The 25,228-nt window shown below is 45.3% G+C and overlaps 1 protein-coding gene across 2 annotated transcripts in view; it reads right to left on the bottom strand.

Annotated features, from left to right (window-relative positions):
• The window catches only part of ppp2r2ba (protein phosphatase 2, regulatory subunit B, beta a), a 42,013-nt gene that overhangs the window by 5,163 nt on the left and 11,622 nt on the right, over positions 1 to 25,228 (bottom strand). Inside the window, exons 1-6 of one of the 2 annotated variants that reach the window (XM_084549705.1) lie at positions 16,033 to 16,909; positions 8,291 to 8,388; positions 6,602 to 6,767; positions 5,613 to 5,725; positions 2,428 to 2,605; positions 1,635 to 1,799 (exon numbers count right to left, since the gene is read on the bottom strand). In XM_084549705.1, the coding sequence (XP_084405831.1) occupies positions 1,635 to 1,799; positions 2,428 to 2,605; positions 5,613 to 5,725; positions 6,602 to 6,767; positions 8,291 to 8,388; positions 16,033 to 16,150 (838 nt within the window). In that variant the 5' untranslated portion in view covers positions 16,151 to 16,909. Of the gene's footprint in view, positions 1 to 1,634; positions 1,800 to 2,427; positions 2,606 to 5,612; positions 5,726 to 6,601; positions 6,768 to 8,290; positions 8,389 to 16,032; positions 16,910 to 25,228 lie in introns of those variants that run through there. The other variant, XM_084549706.1, reaches the window with a different exon arrangement.

Raw genomic sequence — 25,228 nt, 5'->3', positions numbered from 1 at the left:
CTAACCGGAGCACCTGCCTGCTCTGTGTGTATAATGTGTGTGCGTGCAGCAGGTATGCCATGCCAATATCAGACAATCACAAGGCTTCAAATTCACTCCCAAATCGAACCATTTTTTTTTTTTTCTTTTTTTTACTCAACCCTCAAATCCTCATGTGAAATTCAACAGGCCGCGTTAGCGCTCGGTCCAGTGGTCGCATCGATACGTCTGAGGAAATGAGTGACATTATTGAACAACAAGGTGTGTCCGCGAGGGACTAATGCGATTGCTCTTAAGCCATTGATTTTCCGGCGAAAATGTCAATGTATTCATTATTCATTCGGCCGGAGCGTACGCGCGTGTTGTTAGGCTTTAGAGAAGGACGTTCATTGTTTGAGACGCGCCACGAGATCTATTGATGGGTTATCAATCGTGCCATATTGAGCAGGGGAAGCCGGCATGTCACGGCTACACAAAGGCGGAGCTGAAGCAGTGAAAATGTGTGAATTTACGACCGAGGTTTCCCCACGTTTTTTATGCATACACACTGATTTCTCATCTCTATCAGTGTTTGTTTTGTCTTGTATTTTGAATTTTACACAGACTTGCACCTCTGACCTTCCTTCTCTTTTGCTTGAAGCTAATTTCTATGTTGTTCTGCTTGTTTCTTGTGTCTTATAAGCCTTGTCTTGTCTTTCTTGTGTGCACCCAGGTACTGTCCTTTCCCCCCACTATGCATCAAGGGACTGGGTGCACCTGCTCTCACTTGCATATGTGGGGAAACCTGTACAAAGGCTGGGGGAGGAGGCACTACCAGCACCAGGGGTTATTTGTCTGGGTAGTTTGAGCCCTAATCATTGATTTTGGTTTTGGTTGACAATGATTTGGTCATAGTTTTAGTTATTATATCACAACACCACTGACAATTAAGTTCTTATGGTTAATTATTTGCAGGTTTTCTTTTGTTGTTACTCCACTCATACACTAATGCCCTACAGTGGCTTCGATCTGATAAGATGTATGGATTTACATGCCCCCAAAACATTAATCATAACTTTTCAGCTTGGTCTTGTCCACTCCACTGTGTGATGTAGAATCAGGTGGGAATATAACAGCGGAAGAAGGGGACTTTTATTGACTAAATTAAATAGAAAAAGATGACTGAGATGGATCCGAGTGTTCAACGACTGTATCGAGTTTTTCAAGGCTATTAGGTGCTAATATTTTCCGATTCAACGGGGCCAAGCTTAAGTGGTTACAAGAGGAATTGCGGTTTTGATTCCCGATAGTGTAACAAGTATTACTGCTCTGTTTCAGTTTGTGGTTGAGGAGTTTACATTTCAGCGACATTACAGTTAGACTCTGAACTTATATATCTTAATTTGACTGGTTTAAAGGAAAGGATTTAATATTTCACTTTGGTTCGTTACAGTTTTGTTCATGCTTATGACAGAAAACTTTGGATTTAAAAAAGCTGTAGAATATGTAACAGATAAACAAACAAAGGCGTCAATAGAAAATTCTACAAATGATATAGTTTTTAAATAGTAATTTGTTGTTTTTGTGTGGTGGGATCAGGAATGTTAATAAAAACAATAGCAGACATGACAAAAACCACAAGCATCCCCATCATTTTCCCCCCTCGTGACACTCACATTTGCAGTGCTTGTCGCAGAGCGCGGCCTGTCTCATGTCACAGAGGCGTATCGAGCCCTTGCTGCTACTGTAGGCAAAGGTATGACAGTGCTGGGGGTGAAACTCGGCGGAGGTGATCACTTCTGTCAGCTCCTCCATGTTAGCTGGCTTGATGTCCACGATGTCTGAGAGACGGGCGCTAAGGAGCGACCTCTTTGAGACGACTACAGTGGACATCCAGTGAAGGAGTGTGGAGCACGGCTAGCATCACTGGTGGAAGAAGTATTCGGATTATGTACTTAAATGAGGCGCATTAATATGAAACTGTGAAAATAAATCTATAAATCTTAATATACTGATCAGGCATAACATTATGACCATCTTCCTAATATTGTGTAGGCCTCCTTTGTGCCTCCAAAGCCGTTGTGACTCATCAGAGAATGGACAAGGGCCTTCTGAGGGTGTCCTGTGGTGTCTGGTAACAGAATGTTGTTAGTGGGGGCCTTTGGGTCCTATGGGTTGAGGGGAGGGGCCTCTGTGGATCAGGCTTGTTCAAGTGCATCCCACAGATACTTGATCAGTTCGGGATCTAGAAAATGTGGAGGCCAGGTCAACACCTTGTTCTGTTTTTCATGCTTTTTGAGTTGTTCCTTAAGCGTTTTTGTATGTGTGCCTGTGTCTGTGTCTGCTACCATCAAGGAGTGTCATTGCTATGGGGTCTGGGTGCCTGGCCTGGTCTTGGCGGGTGGATTTTTTATGTTTTCACATTTTTAAACGATGATAAATGCAGAAAAGACCCGAGTTAAAGGATACTGAAGCTGCGGTCAGTGATCTCCAGGTTCCACAGGTTCACCCGGAGGTCATCGGTGGAGATGAACGTCTGAAGGTCGGAGTTGACAGAGATGGAGTTGATGTGGTAGGTGTGGGCATTGCTGAACACACGTCTGGCTGTAGCCTCAACCATCAAATCCATAGGCTGCAGCACCGGCACCTGTAAGGGTCAATACAGGAAATCCAGAAAAATATTCATGAAAAGAAATCTAATCTTAAAGGCTTTGATGTGTCATACAATATTCGATGCACTTTGAAGCTGGCTCCATCGAGGCCTTCCTAGATATTTATCTGTGTGACTGTGCATGATTTGCTCGTCCGTGTCTAAGAATGTGTGTGAGAGGCGCAACTGTGTATGACTCCAGGGACTCGTTTGACATTTAGTCCACAAATCTTAATGAAACAGAGACAGCGTCTGAAGGGCTCCGGGGCTGTTTGATGGGCCGCTTCAATCAGACTGTGAATATCAGTTTGCTCCACAGCTACTCGGCGACTGATCATGCCTCCCTCACTCTGTTTCATGCAACTGCTGAATAAGTCACTCCCTTTCTGTTGTTTGTGTGTAAGCGTCGAAGAGAAAAAAAGACAGAAAGCGGAGGAGGTGGAAGAAGAGATGGCCCGGGGGCATCGCTGGGCCCTGCTGAGGAATGATAACTGCACAGAGCTACAGAATTAAGACGAGCTCTCACACACACACACACACACACACACACACACACACACACACACACACACACACACACACACACACACACACACACACACGGTCGCACAGTGCAGCTCGGGCTTCAAAGACGCCCAGCACCAGCCTGCATGCAGCCCCCCGTTGGCCAGATAAAACCCAGACAAAGAGGGAAGAGAGGGGAGGGAGCGAGGAGAACAAATCGACTGCTTCTTCCCTTTTTCGCTCGTCCGTTTCTGGCACTGACAGAGAGACATGGCAGCCCAGCAGGCTCCTGTATCTCCATGGGTGTCACTTCATTTCCATGTCTTTCACTGGCTGTCCAGAAATACATGGACCTTATTAACCCATAACCCCCAAAACACTGACAGACAGTGTTCAGCTTGCCCCTGCACCTTACAGTGATCTGACAGATTGTCTTCCTTATAGTGAGTTAATCAGAATATATTAAACTGAGATGCCTGTTTTCCATTTAAAAGCACATGCATCACAAATCACATAAAACACCCAAAAGTATGGGTTTTATTCTTATTTTCTGTCTAAGGATGGGACTAAACGATAAACCTTCCAACGTGAGGTTTGATTTTTCTGGCTCTGTTTCGGGCTAATATTCCTGAGGTCCTCCCTCTCCTCCCGCTTTCACCCCCTGCTCAGATTTCACAGCCTCTAAACAGGATTGCCACAGTCCCAGCCTGTCCTCCAGGTTGCTATGATCCCCTGGCCAGCCAGACAAAGAGGGACAGACACGCTGAACACAGCACTAATCTGCTGTGGCAGACACGCACACACACACACTGTCCTATGTGGGCCTTCCCTTGTGTGAAAATGAAATAGGTAGTGGAGTGATAAGAATGAGCGAGAGGCAGAGGATGATCCCTTCACGGTGTTCGTCTCAGTGCACGTATTGATCACTTTCTTCTTACACTTTAAGTTCAAAATGTCCAACGAAAGCATGTTGGACGGTGTCAGGCTTTCATTTATTAGAATTTAAACTGATCATATGACATTCACCCATTTTTAAAACAATGATTAAAAAAAAAAAAAAGTGCTGCTAAGGAGTTTATGGAGGATTAAAGACTACCATGGCATCAAGGCTGAATGCTAAATTTTGATTTAATCAGCTTATCTGAACTCTTCTTATTTAGACTCCAGGACACTCAGCGTGAAGGCCTTAACAGAAGCACTGGTTAATTCTAAAGTCTACCACCTACTGCCTTCGATTTATATGTTATATATTTATGAGCCCAAACTCTATTGTGGTTTGGGCTTAAGACTCATTTTTGACAGGCGGTGCGAAGTAGGACTCTACCAGGGGCGTCAAATAAAATCTGGTACTGAGGGGCAGTATGCTGGTAATGTAGGTTACAATGGAGGCAAGTACACGGCCTCTATTATTTCACTAATAGTTAAAAAATAGACCAAACAAAACAGAAATGCCCCATGTGTCCACCTCAGAAAAAAACAGATCAAAGGGAATTTACAATCCAATTGAGAGGGGTGGTGTAACCCATTGATCCGCAGAATCCGTAGAATAGAGAATAGTGTATTGTTTCTCTCTGGTTGGAATGACTTGGGGTAAACACGACACGGCGTGACGTGACAAGTTTCCGGGACAGAAGAATGGCGCCCCAGTTGCTCAGAAAAGCCAGAATCGATGTGGGGAACGCCTCCTGGACCTTAGTCTGTCTCATTCAATCTTAGTTATCGTTTCTTTTTTTCCCTTTAGTTATATTTCCAGCGATTTGATGCTGCACAGCGTGCAGAACCCCTTTGCACGTGTCAAAAAAAGTCTATTGTGCTGTCTCGTTTGGGGCTTGTCAACACCTACTGTGTATCTTATCAGATCATTTTATGTAGCATCCATGTAAGCTACTGAAGTTGAAAACAATCCTTTAAATGCTGACAGTTTTTCTTCTGTTGTATGATAAGTTTCTTTGGTGTTTTCGCTTTTATTTGACAGTTAATGTTGAAGAGGCAGAAAGGAAAGGAAATCATGGGGAGGAGAGGCGTTTGACACGAGGTTATCACACAGAAAGTTTGTTCAAAGTGATTCACAAGCCTTATTATTTTATTTACTACTGGTTTATTTGATAGGGACAGGTTTAGCATACATAGATAAGCTGTGAACAGCTTTCCAGTGCAAGTATCACAGCATTTGTAGCCAGGGCTAATGGCTAGAAGGGCTTTTATGAGACTACCAAGTTAAAAATGGTACGAGGTGTCTTGTAATGATTAATGATGATTAATCTGATCTGTGCCTGAAATCAGAGCATTGTTCATTCGGCATAATATATAGTGTAGTTTAGACTATTGTGAGCAGAAAATCCATAAAATGTGAAGCGTTGTATTTGTGTTCATATATGCCCGTGAGCCAACTGGTAAGATTTTAACACACCAGCAAGGCACATCATATCGCCACTCACCAGAATGTATGTGACATTTTGGGTGGCGTTAGACGTTTGTGTAGTTCTGCGCGACCTCTTACCCGTAGCGAGGTGATGGTCGACGGGTCTCGGATCCGTCCATCATCGTCCTTCAGGTTGTAGCCCTCCGGCCGCTTGTCCCGCTCACTGATCTTCCACAGCTTCACTGTCTTGTCTGAGATAGACGGAAAACACAACAAAATACAGTTAGCTCGCGGCTCACTCCAGCGAATCTCCGATACAAGATGGATGCGGGGGGTTGGGAAGCCAATCTGGCACGTAGCTGGGCAGGAGCCAGCGATGGATGATGAATGGCGGCTCCTGTGTAGATTCTGATGTCACTGATATCAGTCTACAAGTTGAGTACATTTCGCTGCTGCAGTGTGTGCTCCCCCTGATATAGCCATCTGGGCGCTTTTCGACTCTGCATCAAATAAGCACACACCAGTTACATTTCGTCGTCTCGGTCTAGTGAAGTGGATGGCAGCAGCAGTCAGGTTGTTGCTTTTTTCCTTTTTTTTTTTCTTTTAATTTCCGCTGTGAATATCGGTGTCAGAGCAACGAGGCCATCGCCACAGGACCCTCCACCATCTGCTCCAGCCACCGCTAGCACTTCTGTAGCAGCCATGCATGAAGCCCACAATCTGCAAGACGTCTCTCTGCTGATGTGTGTGTGTCTGTCTGAGCTATCGTGCATGATTGGTGTGTGGTGCCACATGCTTTGACATGTCTGCATGTGCGTGGGCGTGTGCGCTCGGGCTGTGGCAGCCATGCATGAAGTCCTTAATCTGAAAACTGCTGGTGGTGGCACTTGCTCAGTCAAGCAAAACACCAATAGGTTGACGCCAGTAGTCAAAAAGACATTTTAATGTCATATTAATATCACCTATCCATTCTGCAAAGTGAAGAATGACTCTTACCTTTAGCTGACGCTTTTATTGACTAACAACAACCTAACAGCCACATAAAACACACTCTGAGGATGATATTAGGATCCTTATGGGGAGCATTTTGCCATTTGTACCCGGGTTGACATAGCTAACTGACTGACCGTTGGTGGAAAGCAGGAAGTAGGCTGCATTCTGCTGAGGAAGCCATTTGATCTTGTTGATCTTCTCCTCAATCTCCAAACTCTTCAGGTAGTCAAACTCGGGCTCGTGGCTCTGGAATGTGCTGTAAACATTGTACTCCCCACGACGCTGGGGCTGGCTCTTACTCTGCCAGAGAAAGAAGGAGAGTCATGGTTAGACATTCATCTATTTGCTGTAAATTTCAAAAGATTACAATACTGTAACTCTCATAGCATGTATAAGATGACCCAATGGTTTAGAAAGGGTACAAATGTACATTCCAGTGAAGTCAGTTTCCCTTTAATTGGATTCATCAAATATTTTAGCCAAGATCACAGCATTCGTGGCTCTTTGCTCTTTGTGGATCCCCTGACTTTTGATCTAGCGTCAGCTTCAGATCAAACATTTAATCCTGAATGCATTTCCAATGACCGAATACTTAAAAATTTATGTAAGTAAGTTCAACCAGTATGGCTGCTGTGTCTGTGTTCTTTGGCCGGAACAACTCATGTAATCAACAGCATCGATTGCATAAAAACGTCGATTTGCCTGGAATACGTTCATCCCCAATTGCTCCCGATGCCAGACATACTGACAGTGACCAAAAAAAGCCTCCTCCAGATTATACGAAGTGTTGTCATCTTATGACAGAGACACAATAGTACAAGGCACATTCTGTAAAACATAAACCGGCCTGCTGCAGCAGCACAAATGCTATGCATGAGCTCCTTAACAGCGAACGTCAGTCGGATCACGGACATCAAGACAATGACACAGCAGCGTCAGTATTTGGGCTATTACAGCCGGTTCTCGGTTGGCGGTCAGGGCCTATGAGTCATCACTGTGTCCTTATCTTTTAAGTTTCACATAAGAAATCAGTGAAGACTCTCGCGGGCAGCTTTCCAGTGCATTTGAAGCAGTTTGTTTATGCGCATATAGACCTATAAAAGACCCATTCAGCTTTAACAATCTTCTGCGGATAAATAATTCGGGTGCATTTTTAATTAAATCAGCCTCAGCTTTTGAACTTAAATCATGCTCAGCATTATGTTTGCTAGTTAATACTAAAAATATAGTAAACAAGAATATCCTTTCTAATAAGGACCAAAAACTGTATAAAGCTTTACTTTTGTGACAAATACTATAATTAGATGAAGATTTGTGATGGTTAAAATATGTTAGTATGAGAAAATGTTTGAATAAAAGCTTAAAAGTGTTAAAAAATATGTAATTTATTATTTAAAAAGTTGACCAAATGAATAATCGACTACTCAGCAAATAATTGATAACCGACAGATTAATCGATTAATCGAAGAAATAATCAATATATGAATCTATTAAAAAAATAACCATTGGTAGCAGCCTTAAATACAACCTCACATTCGTGCCGCTGCTCTATTTAAAGAAAGCTTGATCTGCACATATTTCTCTGTTGTTTAGCATTTGGTAATATTTGGTTTTATTGGAAAGCTTGGAAAATTAAATAGAGTGGTGATAATGATGGTATAACGACGCTTGTTGGGTTTCTCCAGGTAGAGGTCCTTTTGAAATACTTTACCTTTTTGGTTATAAAAAACAAAAAAACAAAACAACCAATAATGGTTGGAGGCTGTCAAATCCTTTTAGCAGAAGGACGGTGTAATTAGTGTTGCATTGTTGGCATTTCCTACCTCCTGTTCCCTCTGGAAGACAACCACTCTGCCTCCTTTATCCCCGGTGGCCAACAGCTCCCCCGATGAGTTAAACTCAACCGTTGAGATAATGTCAGCTGCAACACAGGAAGCAGAGCAGAGAGGGGGAGAAAAATGTCAGTGTGGACTCGAACAAACCTGTCAAAGTACCATCCAGGTACAAGAAAGATCTTACAGGGAGCGGGGTGGAGTGACTTCTAGAAAACACATCAAGAGGAGGAGGAGAGGGAAATCTCTCGGCAAACCCGCAGAGGACTCCTCTTCGGCACAGATACCCCAATTTGGGGAAATATGGGTTAGGAGAAACCACAGGATGACTCGCCGCGTGATAATTCGAGCCTCTCGTCTGACTGAAGTGAGCCAATCTGTGTCATTTAATTGCACTTCTGATTATTTTTAGAGGCGCTGCCGCCACACTAGTAATGTCATTCATCTCGATGCTTCTGGCTCTAGTGACTCTCCTGCTCCATCAAAAAGCCGCATTCATAAACCTTTCAACCATTTTATTTTTGCAGCTGAAGTTCTTTAATATCATTATTCAGCTTAGAACAAAAGAATATTTAGAGAAATACTGCTAAGGCGTTTAAGTTAACGAGAAGCTCTGCATAACTACAGTTTCGCCAAAAAAGTAAATAATAGACACCTACCCTTAAGGTTGCTTTTCCTCTCCTCCTCAAAGGCATACATCTGCCTGGGTTTAGGAGAGGCTAATGGTGACTGTAATTATTATACAGCCCTGGGCTAAAAAGGCCTGGCATAATGTCTAATGTCTCCCTCTCTCGAACACCCATGCACACACACACACACACTCTCACACACACATATATATATACACCACGGCAGAGGCTAGCCCTCTTTTTAACAGTGACAATAATGTTAGAGAGAAAGAGAAAGAGAGAGAAAGAGAGAGAGCTTGTTGTTTTGTACCCCCACGCCCTCGGTGGACCTGCTACTGGCGGAGCTCTGAACAGGAGAGGGGAATGTTGCTATGGAGACCGTTTCCATCTCTAGCGGCAGTCGGAGTGTACGTGTGCGTGTGCCAATAGCTCTTCGACTTAGTTGCTGATGCTAGCTGTAATTCAGCAGACACAGAGAGAGAGAGAGTGCTGCAATGGAGTGAAAACCTGCTAGTGCATCTGGGGGAGTGAGTGCAGTTCAATGCAGCACACAACTCCAGACAATGGACTCCCTGTAGATGGGCTCATCTCGGCACATAAGGCTGTTGTTCACGGTGGAAGTGACGAAGCATCATGTCTGTGTATATGTGTGTGTGTGTGTGTGTTATTTGCGTCCTTGTTTCAAATAACTGTGACACAGAAAGTCACATTCACGGATGAGGCCAGAGGGATTCTCATTGCCATGCGTTGTTAATGACATGAGGTGGGGGCCTAATACTAATCATATTTGAATAAGGAATCTAATAACCTTTCACAGACAAGACAAAGTCTGACCTAATTACAGGCTGGGAGAGCCCCTCTGATACTGCCGCCGCATGCACTCTCACAAATGCACACACATGCAAAAAAAAAAAAAGATTTCTGTGTCGTTTGTAGACCTCATGCCTACACAGAGATGTGTCGCGCACCAGCCACCCCCACCCCAACAATTTCATACACTCACAAACACACACTAGTGTCCTCCCCGACACCATCAGACCAAAGCTACTGGTGTGAATCCAATAGAATCGGCTTAGCAGTCAGCATTCTTAAACCAAAGGCCTTTTCTCTCTTTTTCTGAGTCCCCCCCACTCCCACCCAGCTCTCTGCTCTATCCCTCCCTCCTCTCATCATGAACACATTAACTCAATGAGGAGAAACCGAAATTGATGGATGCCATTTAACCAGTTTACACACGGGTATGTCCCTCAATCATCTCTCTGAACGATCTGCCAGGCACGGCGAGGCAAGTCGAGACTCGCGGTAAAAACGTGATGGAATGCTTCCCCAAATGAGCTTTTCCTCATGCAAATGAATTCACGCCAGACAAGGCGAGCCATTCAACCTCACAGCCACTGACGGAATTGGGTTTAAATGCCGACATTTGCTTTAAATGAAATTGCATTGAAGGGAGCGCACTGGTTAGCGGTGCAGATGCAGGAGGGCGGGGCCTGCTGAACGATTTCCGCTTGCATCACAGCAGATTTTTATTACGGGAGCACCAGCGGGGTCAAGATGGACTTGAATTAGGAGCAGGCTGACTGATCAAATGTGTACTTACACACACAGTGTCTCTCTCTCTATCTCTCTCTGTCACAAACACACACACAGCTTCATCAGCAGACCATAACCAAGATGAAGCCCATAAATCCTGTGGCCAGCCAGGTCTGACAAAGACAGGTCAGCGCTTCAGAGGGATGTTCGAGATAACACACATCCATCACCAAGTAATAACACGGACAAGCCTGTTGGCCTGCTGCTGTGATGCGTGTATGTAGGCTACTGCTGAATTAAAGCAGGCACAGAGCAGTTCTTATCTGTTTCTGTTCACCAATCTGATCCTCAGTAACACCCCCCACCCCCCCCACCCCTTCAGCATGCAATATAGAATTGGCAGTCAAACAAATCGGATGGAAACATAGATATGCATTGATTCTGGAAACCGAGTACGAGAAGCCAGAAATACAGCAGCACCAGGAAGGGATATTGAATGTATTTATAGACGCCCGGAGCGATGACAGATCACGCACAACCGAAAGAGCAGCTAAAAGCAATAATAGCGAAGGGAGAAGTCTGGGCAAGGGAAGTTTGCTGCTCTAAATAAAAGATTGTGCTGCGAGACTTGTCGGTGCAACACTCAGGCAGAGACCGAAATAGATAGAAGCACCCTGGCTAACCTCTAGACAACACATAATCCTGTCAGGGGTAAAAAAAAAACAAAACCAAAAAAAAAAAAAAAAACTAACCGAGGCTTGATCTAGTGGCATTGGACCATTGGACGGTTGTGTAAGACACAAAAATGGTGTGCCTGCACGGAAAGCTAGTTGCGTAAGTGGAGTGCAGTAATTTCAGGTAGAGGGAGGGACGTGAGCAACATGGCGTGAACGCTTTGTTACCGTTAGACATGGACTGGAGAGGATTATAGCACTTGCGCTGAGCTGCCTGCGTCAAAGGATCAGGACGACGGATAATTCGAGTCCACTGAGTTTCCACCAGCCAGTCTTCGACGGTAATCAGCAAAATACATCATATGTCTGCGTTTCTTTCTTCCCAGGAACATAAAGTATCACAGATTGCGTACGTGGCGACGTAAAGACCCTTTCTGTGCTGAACAAGCAGCCTGATAACGACTTCATTTCACACCAGCAACAATGGAGATCAATCAAAATTGTGAATATGCCCTGCTACCTACGGGTCTGGTACCCAGCCGTATGATTAAGGCCTTATTAGGCTTTATTAGCGTTGCACACAAAGCAACAGAGCACAATGCAGCTCTCTTCATCTTAAGAGCATGACTCTTTGTAAGATCTGGAGTGAACAAGCTAATTAACCTGGTTTCTACAAGATCAGTCCCTTGAGATCGAGACTGCGTGTGTGTGCTGGGTGTGTGTTTTCCCCCCTGCATGCGGACGTGTGCGTGCATGCATCTTTGTGTGTTTGCGCGCGATTTTTCTGTATCCCCACACTCCGGGGAGTTGAGGGTGAAATGGGCGAGACGTGTTACTGCTTCACTTCTCACACTTCATTAACACATCGGCGTGGCCCACATCTGACTGCAGACACAACACGGGACAGGAAGGAGCCGAAATCGAGGTGAGGCGGCGAAGGGAGTGAAATCAATGTTGGACTCCCGCGAGCTGAATACCAAGAGGCGTCATTTCGAATGCTTGTTATTTGGTATTCTTTTAGAAATTGAAAACATGGAGCAGGGGGGGATGGGATGGTGGGGTGAAGCGAAGACGCACGCAATCATAATCCACCACCAAAACAAAAAGCTGACACTCCGTCTGTGGTGCTTTGGTTCACTCCCTTTCATCTTCCTGTCTTCAAGGCTGGAGTGAATCGAAGATTAGATGTCTGCTGCACAGACCCCAAAATCCTGTATTTACAGCGACCTTATCACAGAAACATGAAGGTTTTCCTGCGATGGCGAGTCCGCGGGACACAGGAATTAGCTATCAAAACTTACAAATGTGTCCCATTATGAAGTCCAGAAAGGTCAAACACTCCTTAGGCTTCAGGCTAGCGGCGCACCGAAGGACTCAGGCACAGTGCATCCATCACAGCATTAAGTCATCTACTGACCAGGAACCCATATCCCAGTTGAGAAATAGGATATTTTTGCAATCATCCTACAGTAGCAACACCGCGGGTATTTTTTAATAAATTCTCATTAAATTTTCATGGTGCTGCAGACTTAATAAGAAGCTAATCAGGGGATGAAAGCAGCTGCTGAACAAGGAGTGTGACTCGCCCCAACTTCACAGCTTGCCATTAAGCTCCCGCCACCCCCATACACATGCATACGCATTATCTTCCTTGCGCTGTGTGGCGAGGCGGGGCTCGGCGGTTTGAGTGTTTCATAGTGAATAATGGATGGGACCTGAGGGTACGGCGGGCTAAGTCGTTTTATGCCGGGGTCCTAAAGTGTGGCCCCGGGCCGTTTGCCTTGGCACAGGCAACCAGGCTCTGCTTTCATCAGCAGCAGCAGCAGCAGCAGCAGCAGCAATAAAGGCTGCGCGCTCTCTGTTTCGGGAGCTGCATCAGTATTCGCTGGGGCTGGAGAGGTCACAACACACGCACAAGCTTGCACTCGCATCAGACAGACGTGTAACAGCAAAGCAGAGAGCGAGACACGGAAGGCGAAGAAGAGGGGGTAGGGGAGAGAGGCAGGAAAGGATTACATGTCCTACCAATAGATCTTTAGGTCGTTGTTCCGGTGACTAAATTGTAAAAGACCAGAAATCAATACCAGAGCAGACGTTAGGTTAGGTCCTGCCTCACAGCGAAGAAAGCTATTTACATTTTACACCCAGTGTCGTGCTACTTGACAATTTCATCCATTATAGAAACAGCCAAGGTGTGGAGAGTACGAAAATGAACTGAGGCTGATGCTACAGGAGCCCAACAGTCCACTGAATCAACACACACACACAGCTACAGGGAGACACAAATCATGCATCCTATCACCATTAGCAATGTGTCATCTGCAGGCGGCTGCTGAATGCAAATCAGAATCTAATGTCATTTTCTTCCCTCTGGATAATAATGATGTCTGGGAACTTTGCTTTAAGCTTGAAGTGACTTTAAAGTGTCATACCTGAATGGCCGGCGCAGTTTTCTTTACTAACATTAGTGTGTATGTGTGTGTGTGCACACAGCGTCAATGTAACCGCCCACAGACCCACTGAGGCGTGGGATTGGTGCAAGGCAAAGGTCAGTAAGAGTGACATCATTAAAATGTGACATCATTAAAGTGTCCTGCTGCCGTGGGCAAGCACGGCCGGAGGGAAATCCTGCTCATCTCATGGTAGACCAAAGTGTGTGTGTGTGGTCTGAACGGACTGGGCCTCATGGAACACTTTGGTGAATTTATGAGGACGGGCGACAGACCCCAGCACCGGCCTGTGGGATCGTTAGCTGCTGACTTCACAGCACTTAGGAGACAAGGAGCGAGAGGGCACGCAACAAAACACAGACACGTACACTTATTCATGATATGTGAAGTGTGACGATCGCTCATAAATCACAGCAATAAAAAATAACAAAAGTAGACATCTGAAAAGCACAGATGGGCCTCAGACTAGACAACCCTTCGCTTTAAGGAGACACGTTTTACAATCTGTGTAACTCTCGTCCTCCTTCTCCTGATCCAATGAATGAGGCGGTGAAAGAGTGAGACGGAGGGGAAGGAAGAGAGACGGAGACAAGAAGATTCCCTCCTGTTTTTCATCTCGTCGCGCACATCAAACAAAGATATTCATCACGCCCACTCCCACCCCCACTACATCGCTTCCTCACGCTGCGAACCAGTGACTGTGTGTTTAGCGGTGACAGGGAATCATCACACAAAGTGCTGGAGCTGAGCAAATGATGGTGCTCTCCTGCATTTAAATGAAGAAAAACAACGACGACGTAGATGAAGGAAGCAGCAGAAAAGCACGAGAGACTGAGACTTTCTGCCTTTTGAGCCTTGACTTTGTCTTTCCTCCAGCCTGCAGTGGCATCCGTAACCTGAGATCTTGGCAAATGGAAGGAGCTGTGGTGGCTCTGACCCACCCTGCAGCCACATACACCCTCCAACAACCTCTATTCAATCCCAAGCTGGTATACCGTTCTATTCTACTCTATCCACCATTAGCATAAAACTCATTTTTCAGTTACGTGGAGCGACATCATATTTCAAAATTAAAAATGCGTCTGTTTTGTCCAATTTTGCTTCTTCCCAAACCTCATGGTAAGTGGGTGGTAAAAATGTGTCTGGTGAGAAAGAATTAGAGGCTTTCCCAGCCCTGCAGAGACTATTTATACCACTGTCTGCAAAAAAAAAAAAAACAGCGCTTCAAACTGAACAATAAAGACCACTAACTGTATTTATCCCTAGCGTCTGTACGAAGGTAGCAATTATTTGTTTAAGCAGGGAATAATTAATTGAGGGGATGGTAGATGTACTTGTGCACGCCGGAGTTGGTTCAAGGCCTATGTTAATCCGTAGTAAAACAGAATGATTGAAATGTAAATTTAGATATTTAAAGCCAAATACACTGCGTTAAAGATCACATGATGGCGTTATGATCGGCATAAAATAAAAACCTAAACGCCTCAACGCCTTTATTACCTCACTGATATCAGCGCAGCAGTTAATGTCCATGAGCAATCTGCATATAAATTAGTAAATGTAAACTGAGATGCAAATGAGCTAAACTGTAAATTGCTATTTTTTTTTTTTTTTTTATTTTGCCTGTAAATCAACGTCTCGTGTCGATTACAGGCGGTAGTGGAAGACAGGTGCATGTAACTGGGGGAACATAAGGGACTTATTAAGCATCAAACACTTAACAGGTTGATAATCAGGAGGCTGATGGGTGGTCAATGAGGAGGAAAACATGGAAGCACTTCAAGCTGAAGAAAACAGCTATTGTTCGGTGCTCGCTTATGAGCGTGTACAGTGAAAATGTGTGTGTCTGTGTGTGTGTGTGTGTGTGCGAGAAAGAGAGAGGGAGAGAGATCCATATTTCATTGTGCTGCCTCCTAAAATTAGGGCACCTTCCTCGTCCCTGTCTCATTCTTTCAACAAGTCAACCGCTGAATGATGAAGGAACATTTTCTCATCATTTTTTTATTTTTTTTCTTCCTTAACCAGCAGGATCATTACAGACTGCAAAAAGCAGATGAGCAGGAGGTTCTGTTCCCTTGTTGCATGTAGTCCATGCAGATTATAAAGCCCCTGATCTGGATGGTCTAGATGGAAACCACCCTGACACCTATACAAGCTGCACCTTCACCCCAGATGACTAGAATGTTCCTTGATTATCATAAATAGCATCTTATAATGCGTGTGAGGTGATTTAATGGCTTTAAATCACAATTACGCACTCAATAAAGACCAAATAGCACCATTATGAAGCCTATATATTTTTATTACCCAGGCCTTTTATAGTAGCCTCCTTCATATTTGCTGGAAGATTTTAAATGACTTTTTTTTTTTAACTGTGATATGAGGCTTCCTCCGGCTGGGGCCTGGAGGTTAATTGCATTTTTTTTTTTTTTTCCTATATCAAATACCTTCGGTTGCATAGTTGTGGTCGCGAAGGAAGCTGTTGTTGATTTTCCGGGTGTCACTCTCCTCCTCCATTGATAAATCGGCTGGTTCCGGATCCTGAAGCGGCAGACCTGCTCCCATCCTGCCCGGTGCCGTCAGCAGGCGGGCTGAGGGACCAGCGGGGGGCCTGTCATGGCTCCAAATCCTCCGGGCGTAATCGACACAATCAAATACCTGCGACTATGACGGCGACGACGACGACGACGCACGGGCAAGGTCCTGTCCTGTCCCCCACACGGACGCGGCACACCTCAGGACGCGTCCACCGAGCCCCACCAAGTCCGCGACGCAGTGACAGTGTCGATGCCAACGGTGCGTTCAGCAGCCTAGTTATTACAGCGCATTAGGTTCTCTCTCCATCAGGGCTCTCGCTCCGTGTGTCTGCCAAGAATGTTGAAATAAAATCGTGATCAGGAAAAAAAAAAAAAAGAAGCTAAAAATGAAACAAACGCGACGCCTTCTTGAAGGTTGGACCCGTAGCAGGAGCAGCAGCGGCGGCAGCGCACTCCGTAAATCTCTTTTGGAGGATTTGAGTTTAGGCAGGCTAGATTGTCTCCCCCCCTCCCAGTGCCAGCGGGGCGGGCGGGATTATGCGTCAACAAGCTTGCTCCGATCACCTCAGCGTTTCCATGTCAGAGCTGCATCTTCTCCTTTCTGTCTCCGGATCCTGCGGGGTTATCCTCGTATTCAATCTCTCTCCCTCTCTCTCTCATTCAATCATTCAGTCGGAGCGGACCGCGGCGCCTGCGATCCCGGCAGCTCAGCTGACTCACTGTTGCCGGATAGCGCAGAGCTGTGCTGTTGCTACACACTGTGCTGCTCCTGCCGCTGCTGCGCTTCAGCAGTGGGAGGAGGGCCCCTCCCTTTAAAAAAAAAAAAAAAAAACACCAGCAGCAAATGTGACGCTCGGTCGAACCAGCATCAACCAGAGGAAGACTTCAAAAATCCGTTCACTCACTGATCATCACCCAACCAGGTTCGTGCGTGTAAAGCCGACAGCTGCCCTCTGGCCTGGTAGCAGGTTGCCTCTTAAGCCTGGTAGATCACCATACCTCCATCCTGCTGCAGAGGCATCTATCTATACGTTACCCCAGCAGCAGATTGAGCAGTGACTTTTCTTTGCTCTCCTCTCTGCATCCGTGCCCATCCCTAGCAGCAGCGACAGTCATGCCAGGAGAAGACAACAGAGGCTTTTATAAGATATGTCGCAAGAAGCGCATGACATGGCAAGATTCTGTCCGAAGATGCACTTCACAGATGCATCAAGTTGAGTTCCAGAAAAATCTGGGAAGGGGGGGGACTCAAATGAGACAGAGGGGGGGGGGGGATAGGTAAAGCAGACCAGAGAGTGTAGGGGGCCAGAAAGAAGATGAAAATGAAAAAATAAATAAATAAAAGACAGACGCTGATTAATTAGATTAGTGAGGGCGCCGCCTGCGCCTCTTTCTGGGAAGATCTCATTTCCATGCTGAGTTTAATAACGCCACACACAATGGGCCTTCTCCTGGTCAAAGCTGTAATCTTTGATGAGTGTGTGCTGCATCGGCGTGCCGTGCATCTCTGCCCCTATCTACTCACTTTACCCTAAATCTCCCCGCTTACACAAAGGGACCGGGTATCGTCCCCGCACGAGCCTCAGCACACACAGCAGCAGCAGCAGCAGCAATAAAGGGATTGAGGAGCCCCCTCTCCTAAATGCATTAGCGCTCTAATCCACAGGACCATTTGCACACCCAATCCTCTGCTCCTCCACTAATGGGGATCTGGCTGTGAGGGAGGTAGGCTGCTCATACCAAAAAAAAAGAAAAAAAAGAAACAGGGCCTTCCTACACTTGCTATTTTACACCCCATCACCCTCCAACCTCCATCTCGATTGGAATACATTACGGGGCATTATCCATGCAGGGGGATAATGAAGGCTGCTGGAGCGTCGGCGAGCAGCCGCCATTCGGATGTTTCCATATTTACAGTCCTCTGCTCCTGTAATGAAATTTGCAGAGAAAAGCTGCCATCCTTAACCTTCTTAGATCTAACTGAGCGGTCAACTGTGTTCCTCCATCTCTATCAATATTTAAACAGGATCTGCGGGGACAAAAGAAACACGGAGCGTTCCTCATCCACGAAGACTTTGGCTGAGTTACAGATGAGCGGATGCAAGAAATTGAAACGGAATCGGCGAAACAACGGGTTTAGCGGAATGAACCGGCACGGATGAGAGGTTCGGTTTTGTCAGATTTCGTCGGGAGGTGAGCGGGTTAAAATTATGAGATGAAGGGCAGGAGTGACAGCTAAAGGCACAGAGAGATTTGACTGCATAATGAAGGAATAAGTGGAGAATGCTGCTCCGAGCCAGAGGCTGCGATCTATACAGCCTCTCCAACATCTAATATCATCCACCATCTCCCTCCCTGCCTCTGTCTCGACCCGTGTGCATGTTTGCACTCCCACCATTTCATTTTATCCCATTCCCCTCTCTTAAAAATATGACCCCGCATGACTTAGCAAGTGCTCACAGGTCGACACACACACACGTACTCTCAGACGCTCCTCCAGTTTCTGCACCCAACGGCTCATTTAATGCCGCCTTCCTCCTCCAGACCTCCGGCTACTAGTTCTCCTCTGCTACCTCACTTCTCTCGCTCATTACCCCCCATCTCCCACTCCACTGGGTAAGAGACCGGTGACAGCGCATCTACAGGCCAGCTGCCTGTGCGTCTGACTTGCAGGAAATGCTCGGGGGGCCCACCAGAATTGGAGAGCGTGTCCTCAATTCTCCACGATCGTATGGACAAAGTGGGTTAAATTAGGCTCTAGCAGCACCAAACATAGGGACACAATCACATGGCAATGATATTTTAGTCACGCCCAATTGCTTTCCTTGATGTGTGGTAATTGCCTGACCTGGGGATGCCGGTGTAGGGCTACGAGCGGCCAAGACGCCGCCTGCATACCAAGCGACACATACATACACTCACATGCAATATAGAGTGTAGATATTTGGCCACACAGCAGCAGTGCAGCACAGTTATACGTCTATACCTTCACTGCAATTACCTCATATTTCAAGACCACAGTCGATAGCATATTGATCACTGGATAAGGCCTGGTTTAAATAGGCTAAGATATTGACTATTTTCATGCAGCTAATCCAGCAAATATACGGTTATGACAAATAAATCCAAAACCCTATTTAAGGTCCATACTGGTAATCATATTTTGACATAAATAAATAATGCAGCAAGGAGCCTACAGATGAACGTACATCAATGTTTAATATCGTTTATTAGAGCGGTAAAGCAGAAATGTATTTGATTGTTAACCGTTTCCTGTCAAAACATGTTTCAACATTACAAATGTAAAACTGAAAATGAATAAAATTAATTGGTTTGGGATAATTAATGTATACAATCCTATAAAATATGTTTGGTATGCTGCTACCATGCCCCAAAGAGACTGTTTGTGAAAATCTTACATAAAAGTACATTCTACAGAGACTGGGGATTAGGTTATACTGCTATATAAACATGTGGATAAAATAACCAGAGAGGCATGTCTGTTTTAGCTCATTCCCTGAATAAAGTGCCTGCTAAGTTGGAGTGCGTCATCATATTGATGCAAAAATCATAAAATAATATACTAAACAATAGCTCTTTCACCTCGTCTACTGCAAGCATTTATATTTAGCATGTTCACCACTTTATATAAGTGTGTTAACACGGTAACATTTGTGAATTCATAGCAGACAACACAGGGTAGAGCAAAGGGTGGAGGGAATTGTTAGTTTTACAGCGTGTTGGTGCTAGAAGGAAAGGTGACTAAACCTGTAAGATGAAAAGTCATGAGATAATCATTAGGCCCCCGCCCTCTACCATTGAGTAGACTTAGGCCACGTCCACACGTACGAAAACGATCTTTTCCCTCTCCGTTTTCGATGGCATCGTTTCAAGAAATATCCGCGTCCACACAGATCCGTTTCAGCACGACCGAAAACGCTACTTCATATTCCAGGCCTATAGGTGGCGCTGTTTCAGTTTCAGAAATTCACCAAAAACGGAGAGGAAGAGGCGGAGCATGCGCACAAATCTTGAGCGCTGTTTACAAATCGCCTTTTTTGCTCAGCGTGGTGGCACAGGAGCATGATATTTTGCCCTAGTAACCCTTATAGGCTCAATATCTTCTCCAGCAGGAAAACTAGCATGTAGTCCGCCATTGTTGTTGATGTTGTTATGAGACGTCTCGCGGGAGGTGGAAGGCTGCTCGTGGGTGTGGCGATGACATCATCGTTTTCTCCGTTTCTGTCTGTCTACACAGAAACGCAAGAGGTGCGTTTGCGAATTTCTCCACCCTGGGACCCGTTTTCAGAAAAGTGCGTTTTAGGGCTATGCGTTTACAGGATACGTGTGGACGATCGGCCAAAACGATGCGAAACTTCTGCGTTTTTGCGTTTCTGTGTGTCCACAGGGACAGGCCCTTAGAGATATTTCATAGAATAAGTAAAACATGTTGGCGGCATCCATATTGGGGCCTTTCTGTGTGGAGTTTGCATGCTCTCCTTGTGTCTGCGTGGGTTCTCTCGGGGCTGCTCCGGCTTCCTGGTTGGTGATTCTAAATTGACCGTAGGCGTGCGCACGAGTGTGAATGGTTGTCTCTGTTTTAGCCCTGCGATAGACTGGCAACCTGTCCAGGGTGTACCCTACCTCTCGCCCAATGACAGCCCCCCTGTGACCCACCAGAGGACAAGCGGTTACAGAAAACGAATGAATAAATGAACTGCTTAATGTTGGTGGCACAATACTAAACGTTAGAGTATTAACAAAGCCAGTAATAGTAAAGTCTGTATATATCAACTAGGTACCATGAATATCCAGCCAAAAGTTGCCAACACGGAGGCAAAGAAATTATATTAAAATTGTGGAATAGTTTCACCTATAAGCACAGAAACTGCAACAGGATGGGAAAAATCTCCCTTTAGATGTTTATTATCACGCCAAGATGGGCAAACGTGTCATGTTGCTCCCAAATATACAAATTATTTAGTTCCAGATGCAGATATGACAAAAAAAGTGTAAAAAAAAAAAAATGTATTAAAAGGTTGTGATGGTAGTAAGGAAATCAAATGAGAGGGCCACTTTCTTCCTCTTTGCTGTACAAAGGTGAAGCTGCTTTTTGAAATGTATACAGCTAAGCCTGTTTAGTAGTTGAGCTGATTTGATATGACATCCCTCGGCGAGACAAGCTGTATCAGAGCGCACCAGCTGAGCGGCAAAGACGTCATGGTCATAATTTGCCCTGCGCGTTCTCTGCTTTCAGATCTCCTCCGTGTTATCAAACAAATCGGGATGATAGTCATTCAGTAGCATCAGATTCTCCCTCCAAACATTCATTGCCTCCCATTAGCAATGCAACCCACCCTGGCATTAAGAGCAGCTAAACACATGGGGGTAATAGGATTGCCCTGGCAGTCCATCTGTCAGGGGACTGAGCGGCAGCAGCAAACCCTGGGGAAGCAGCACCCTGGCCTGGATACACCTTCTCACTCTGCCCTTTCTTTGCACTCTTCTCTGGAGATATTTATTCAGTGCTAAAACACAACCTCCGCGAAAGCCGCTCAAGTGTGTAAATGCCACGAGGAGTAAGTAAAAACGCCGGAAAACCAACACTGCGGCGGGTGTTTATAACCCTTTGGCTTTAAATAATATAAAACGATGCCACTGTTCGCTTAATAGAGTACAGATGGAGATGCATGGCGGTGGCTGGTGAATGAATGGAGCGCGAGGCAGGGTGGGGGAGGGATACGGAGGAGAGCGGAGGGCCTGCGAGAGGGAAGGAAAGAAAGATAAAAAGATGGATGTATAGTTTTGGTAGAGGGCATTAAATCAAGCCTAGAGGCTGTCCCTAAATCAGCAGGCTTTACTCTTGGTGTCATTCCAATTACATCAGGATGAGACTAATGCTCCATTGCTCCGAGACTTCGGACCAGCACGATTGGATTTTCTGTTTCCCCCCCTGACTCTCCTTTCCCCTCCCCCAGCCTCCCCCCCTTTCCCTCTGCCTCCCTTGATAATAAATTAATTGAAAAGAATGCATGTACAATGATTAGCTCAGGACGGAGCATTTTGGGTGAAAATTAATCAACTGAAACAATTTGGTTTGCAGCTAATTCGGGAATACACCCGCAGGACACGCAGATACTACACAGTTACATGTCTACATAAGCTGGTACACAATCACATGTGTATGTGTATGAATGTTTCAGCTGAACTGCAATATTAGGAGCAATAAACAACATATATATATATATACTGGTGTAAAGGTGGAGAAGCATCCACACAGAGGATTCAGATTTGTTTCGTGAATACACAGCCTAGTGTTGCCGAGAGGAAACGATGCCACTTAACAGAAAATCATTGCATTGTACCTCTCTCGTTGCTAGGAAACTGCAATTGAGCTGGCATTGCAATGCAGCAAAACAGCTGTCCACGTAATTGGACAATTAAGATCTTAAAACGTCATTATTCTGGCCATATTCATCTCAATAAAGCTCCGAGCTCGTCCCAACACATCTTCCACCAGTTGGGTTAATGGGACGAACACGGAGGGCTCGTGTTCGGTGCGCGGCTGGGCTTCATTAGAGGAAAACGATCGGCGGACCATTAAGAGAAGGCACACGCAAGCGAAGCACTGTTTGTGTTGCTCGGAAAAGCTCGGACGGACGCCGGTTAAGTACGCTATATTTATCCTGCAGCACTTTCCTCCCCTGTGGACAGATGAAAGGCCCGGCCAGTAGAAAGTAGGTTAAGCAGGTTAGTGAGCGACTACAAAGCCACCTCCTCGTACTGTACATGACCAGGAATCCAGCTTATGTTCAGGACCGTGGACAGCTCTTCACAGAGCCCGACGCAGAGGCAGGCGGGGAGAAGTGCGTCTGGAAAGGGAGAAAATCCACCGTAAAAAATGGAATTCGTATGAGGTGCTCAGACTTTATAAGAAGCTGGAGTCTGGAGCTGATTTATGCAAAGGCCCGAATCTGGAGATATTTACTTTACGCTGATATAAAACAAAGAAAACCCTCACATTTGAGTAGATGCAATCAGAAGATTATTGTCATTTGGCTTGATGCACCAATCAAGCCAATAAATTATGTGTGGGCTAGGGTCTCTCATCTGTTGCCATAGTATCCATGCCTTCTGTGTAAGGAGCACCGCAGCCTAATGTGTTTCTAATCACTAAGAAAACTGACACACAGTGAAATCACCCTTGACTTGTACCAGCCACATGTAGGTAACCATTAGATTGGACAGCCATTGTTGCTTCAACTAGAGGCAATGTGCTAATAAGAACAGCAGCAGCAGCGTGGAGGAAAAAAAAAAAGAAGAAGAAGCCTGACCCGACGTATGAACACGTTCCCACCCCTGTTCTCCTTGCAGCTTGCCAGAGAGGTTTCCCTGCAGCCATTCAGTCATGTTTCAACCAGCCCCATGTGACTACAGAACATGGTCTCGGTGCACCTCGGCTCAAGGGCCCCCCCCCTCTCCCTCGCCAGCCCCCCCAAAAAAAACAAACCACGCATTGCTTTATTTCAATAGTCCACACACGCACTCCGTCAACAACAAAGACAAACACATGCAAGCGTGTCACACTTAGAGGCTGTAATCTCCAGGAAAATCCCATTTGGCAGAGCAGCTGCCAGCGTGGATCACAGATAGACCGTAGTTGTGGCGCCCACAGGGTGGCAAGCTGTCCATCCACACTTTTCTATCAACCAGAGATACACAAACCCACGCACACACACACACACACACACACACACACACATATACATACATACATAAGGGCGAGCTTAAGGTAAGGTGGGACCAGCATCAACCACTGTGATGATAAACGATTTGCCACTTGCTGCGTTCATAGAAACACGTCAATAAGCTCAACTGGCCAGTTTCTCATTTGGACAGGGCTTAATTTTTAGTGCTCAATGTATTGATCTGGTATGAGGGGAGCTGTAAAGTAGCCTCGGGGATTTGCCATTTCTAATGGAGCAGGGTGTGAGGAGACTTGCTGGCAATAGTGCCCTGTTTGTTCCATCTGTCTGTTTATCGTCCTGGCTGGTGGTCAAGGAGAGACACTTTCTTCCGGGGAAATGAAACGGGGCTTCACGAAATAAAAAATAAATTTAAAATCACAGAAAACAAACAATTTAAATACAGTATATAGTATTGTGTACATATTAAGAACATTATCTATCCGTCTATCTGCTTTACAGCATGGACACAGTCAGATGCGGAAATAAAACAGAGCGTGTCATGAGTCTCAGACGGAAAAAGCCTCATCATTAAAGGAGACAATCTTAGAGCACCACCAGCTGGGCAAAAAGAAATATTACACGGTTAAACCTGGGCCATATCATGAGCACACAGTTAAGATTTGTGTATGTGTTAGTCATGGTTTCATCATTCCAGTGTCACGGCTGCCAAGAGTTATTTGTCGGCCCCTACGACTTAAAGAAGCACACAGCTTTATATGTGTGTGTGTGTGTGTGTGTGTGTGTGGTCATAGATGACATTTAGGGACAGGGTTTTAGTATTTTTCCACACATGTGCGCACACACACATTGCAGCTACTTGAGGCTGGTTCCTGTCTTTGTTGGGAATTAGATCGAGATGTTGTTCCAAGGTTATACTCATGAGTGGATAAATCACTCAGAGTTAAAGGCAAAGTACAACTCCAACAATACTGGTGTTTTGAGCCAGATACCAACAGTGCATTGATATACAAAAATAGAAAATCTGATAACAATGTAATGTACTGTACACCATTGTGAGTAGTTCTGGCGATTATTGGAGTTTTTTCAAGCCTGTATGCACTGAAACATTTTCCATTTCATTCTGGCTGTGAGCAAAATCCTGTCTTATGTTCTCAGTCCCTTGGTGATTTGACAGGTACTGTTTCCTGTCAACTTTAAGTGCAAAATTACAAAAACACATCAAACACTCACACAGAATAAAATGAAGCGCGGCTAACTTCCACGTCTAAAATCTAAAAACTCCAGCCCACGAAAACCTTAAAGCGCCGCCGCTCCTTCTGACATTTGAAACATTTCCAAAACATTAGGTACACAAAATGAATGCATTTCTAACGCAACGGCCCTGCGCTAAATCCCCC

This window comes from Chelon labrosus (assembly GCF_963514085.1).
Source record: "Chelon labrosus genome assembly, chromosome: 8".
Lineage (NCBI taxonomy): Eukaryota > Metazoa > Chordata > Actinopteri > Mugiliformes > Mugilidae > Chelon > Chelon labrosus.
This window is presented reverse-complemented; position numbering and strand designations above follow the sequence as displayed.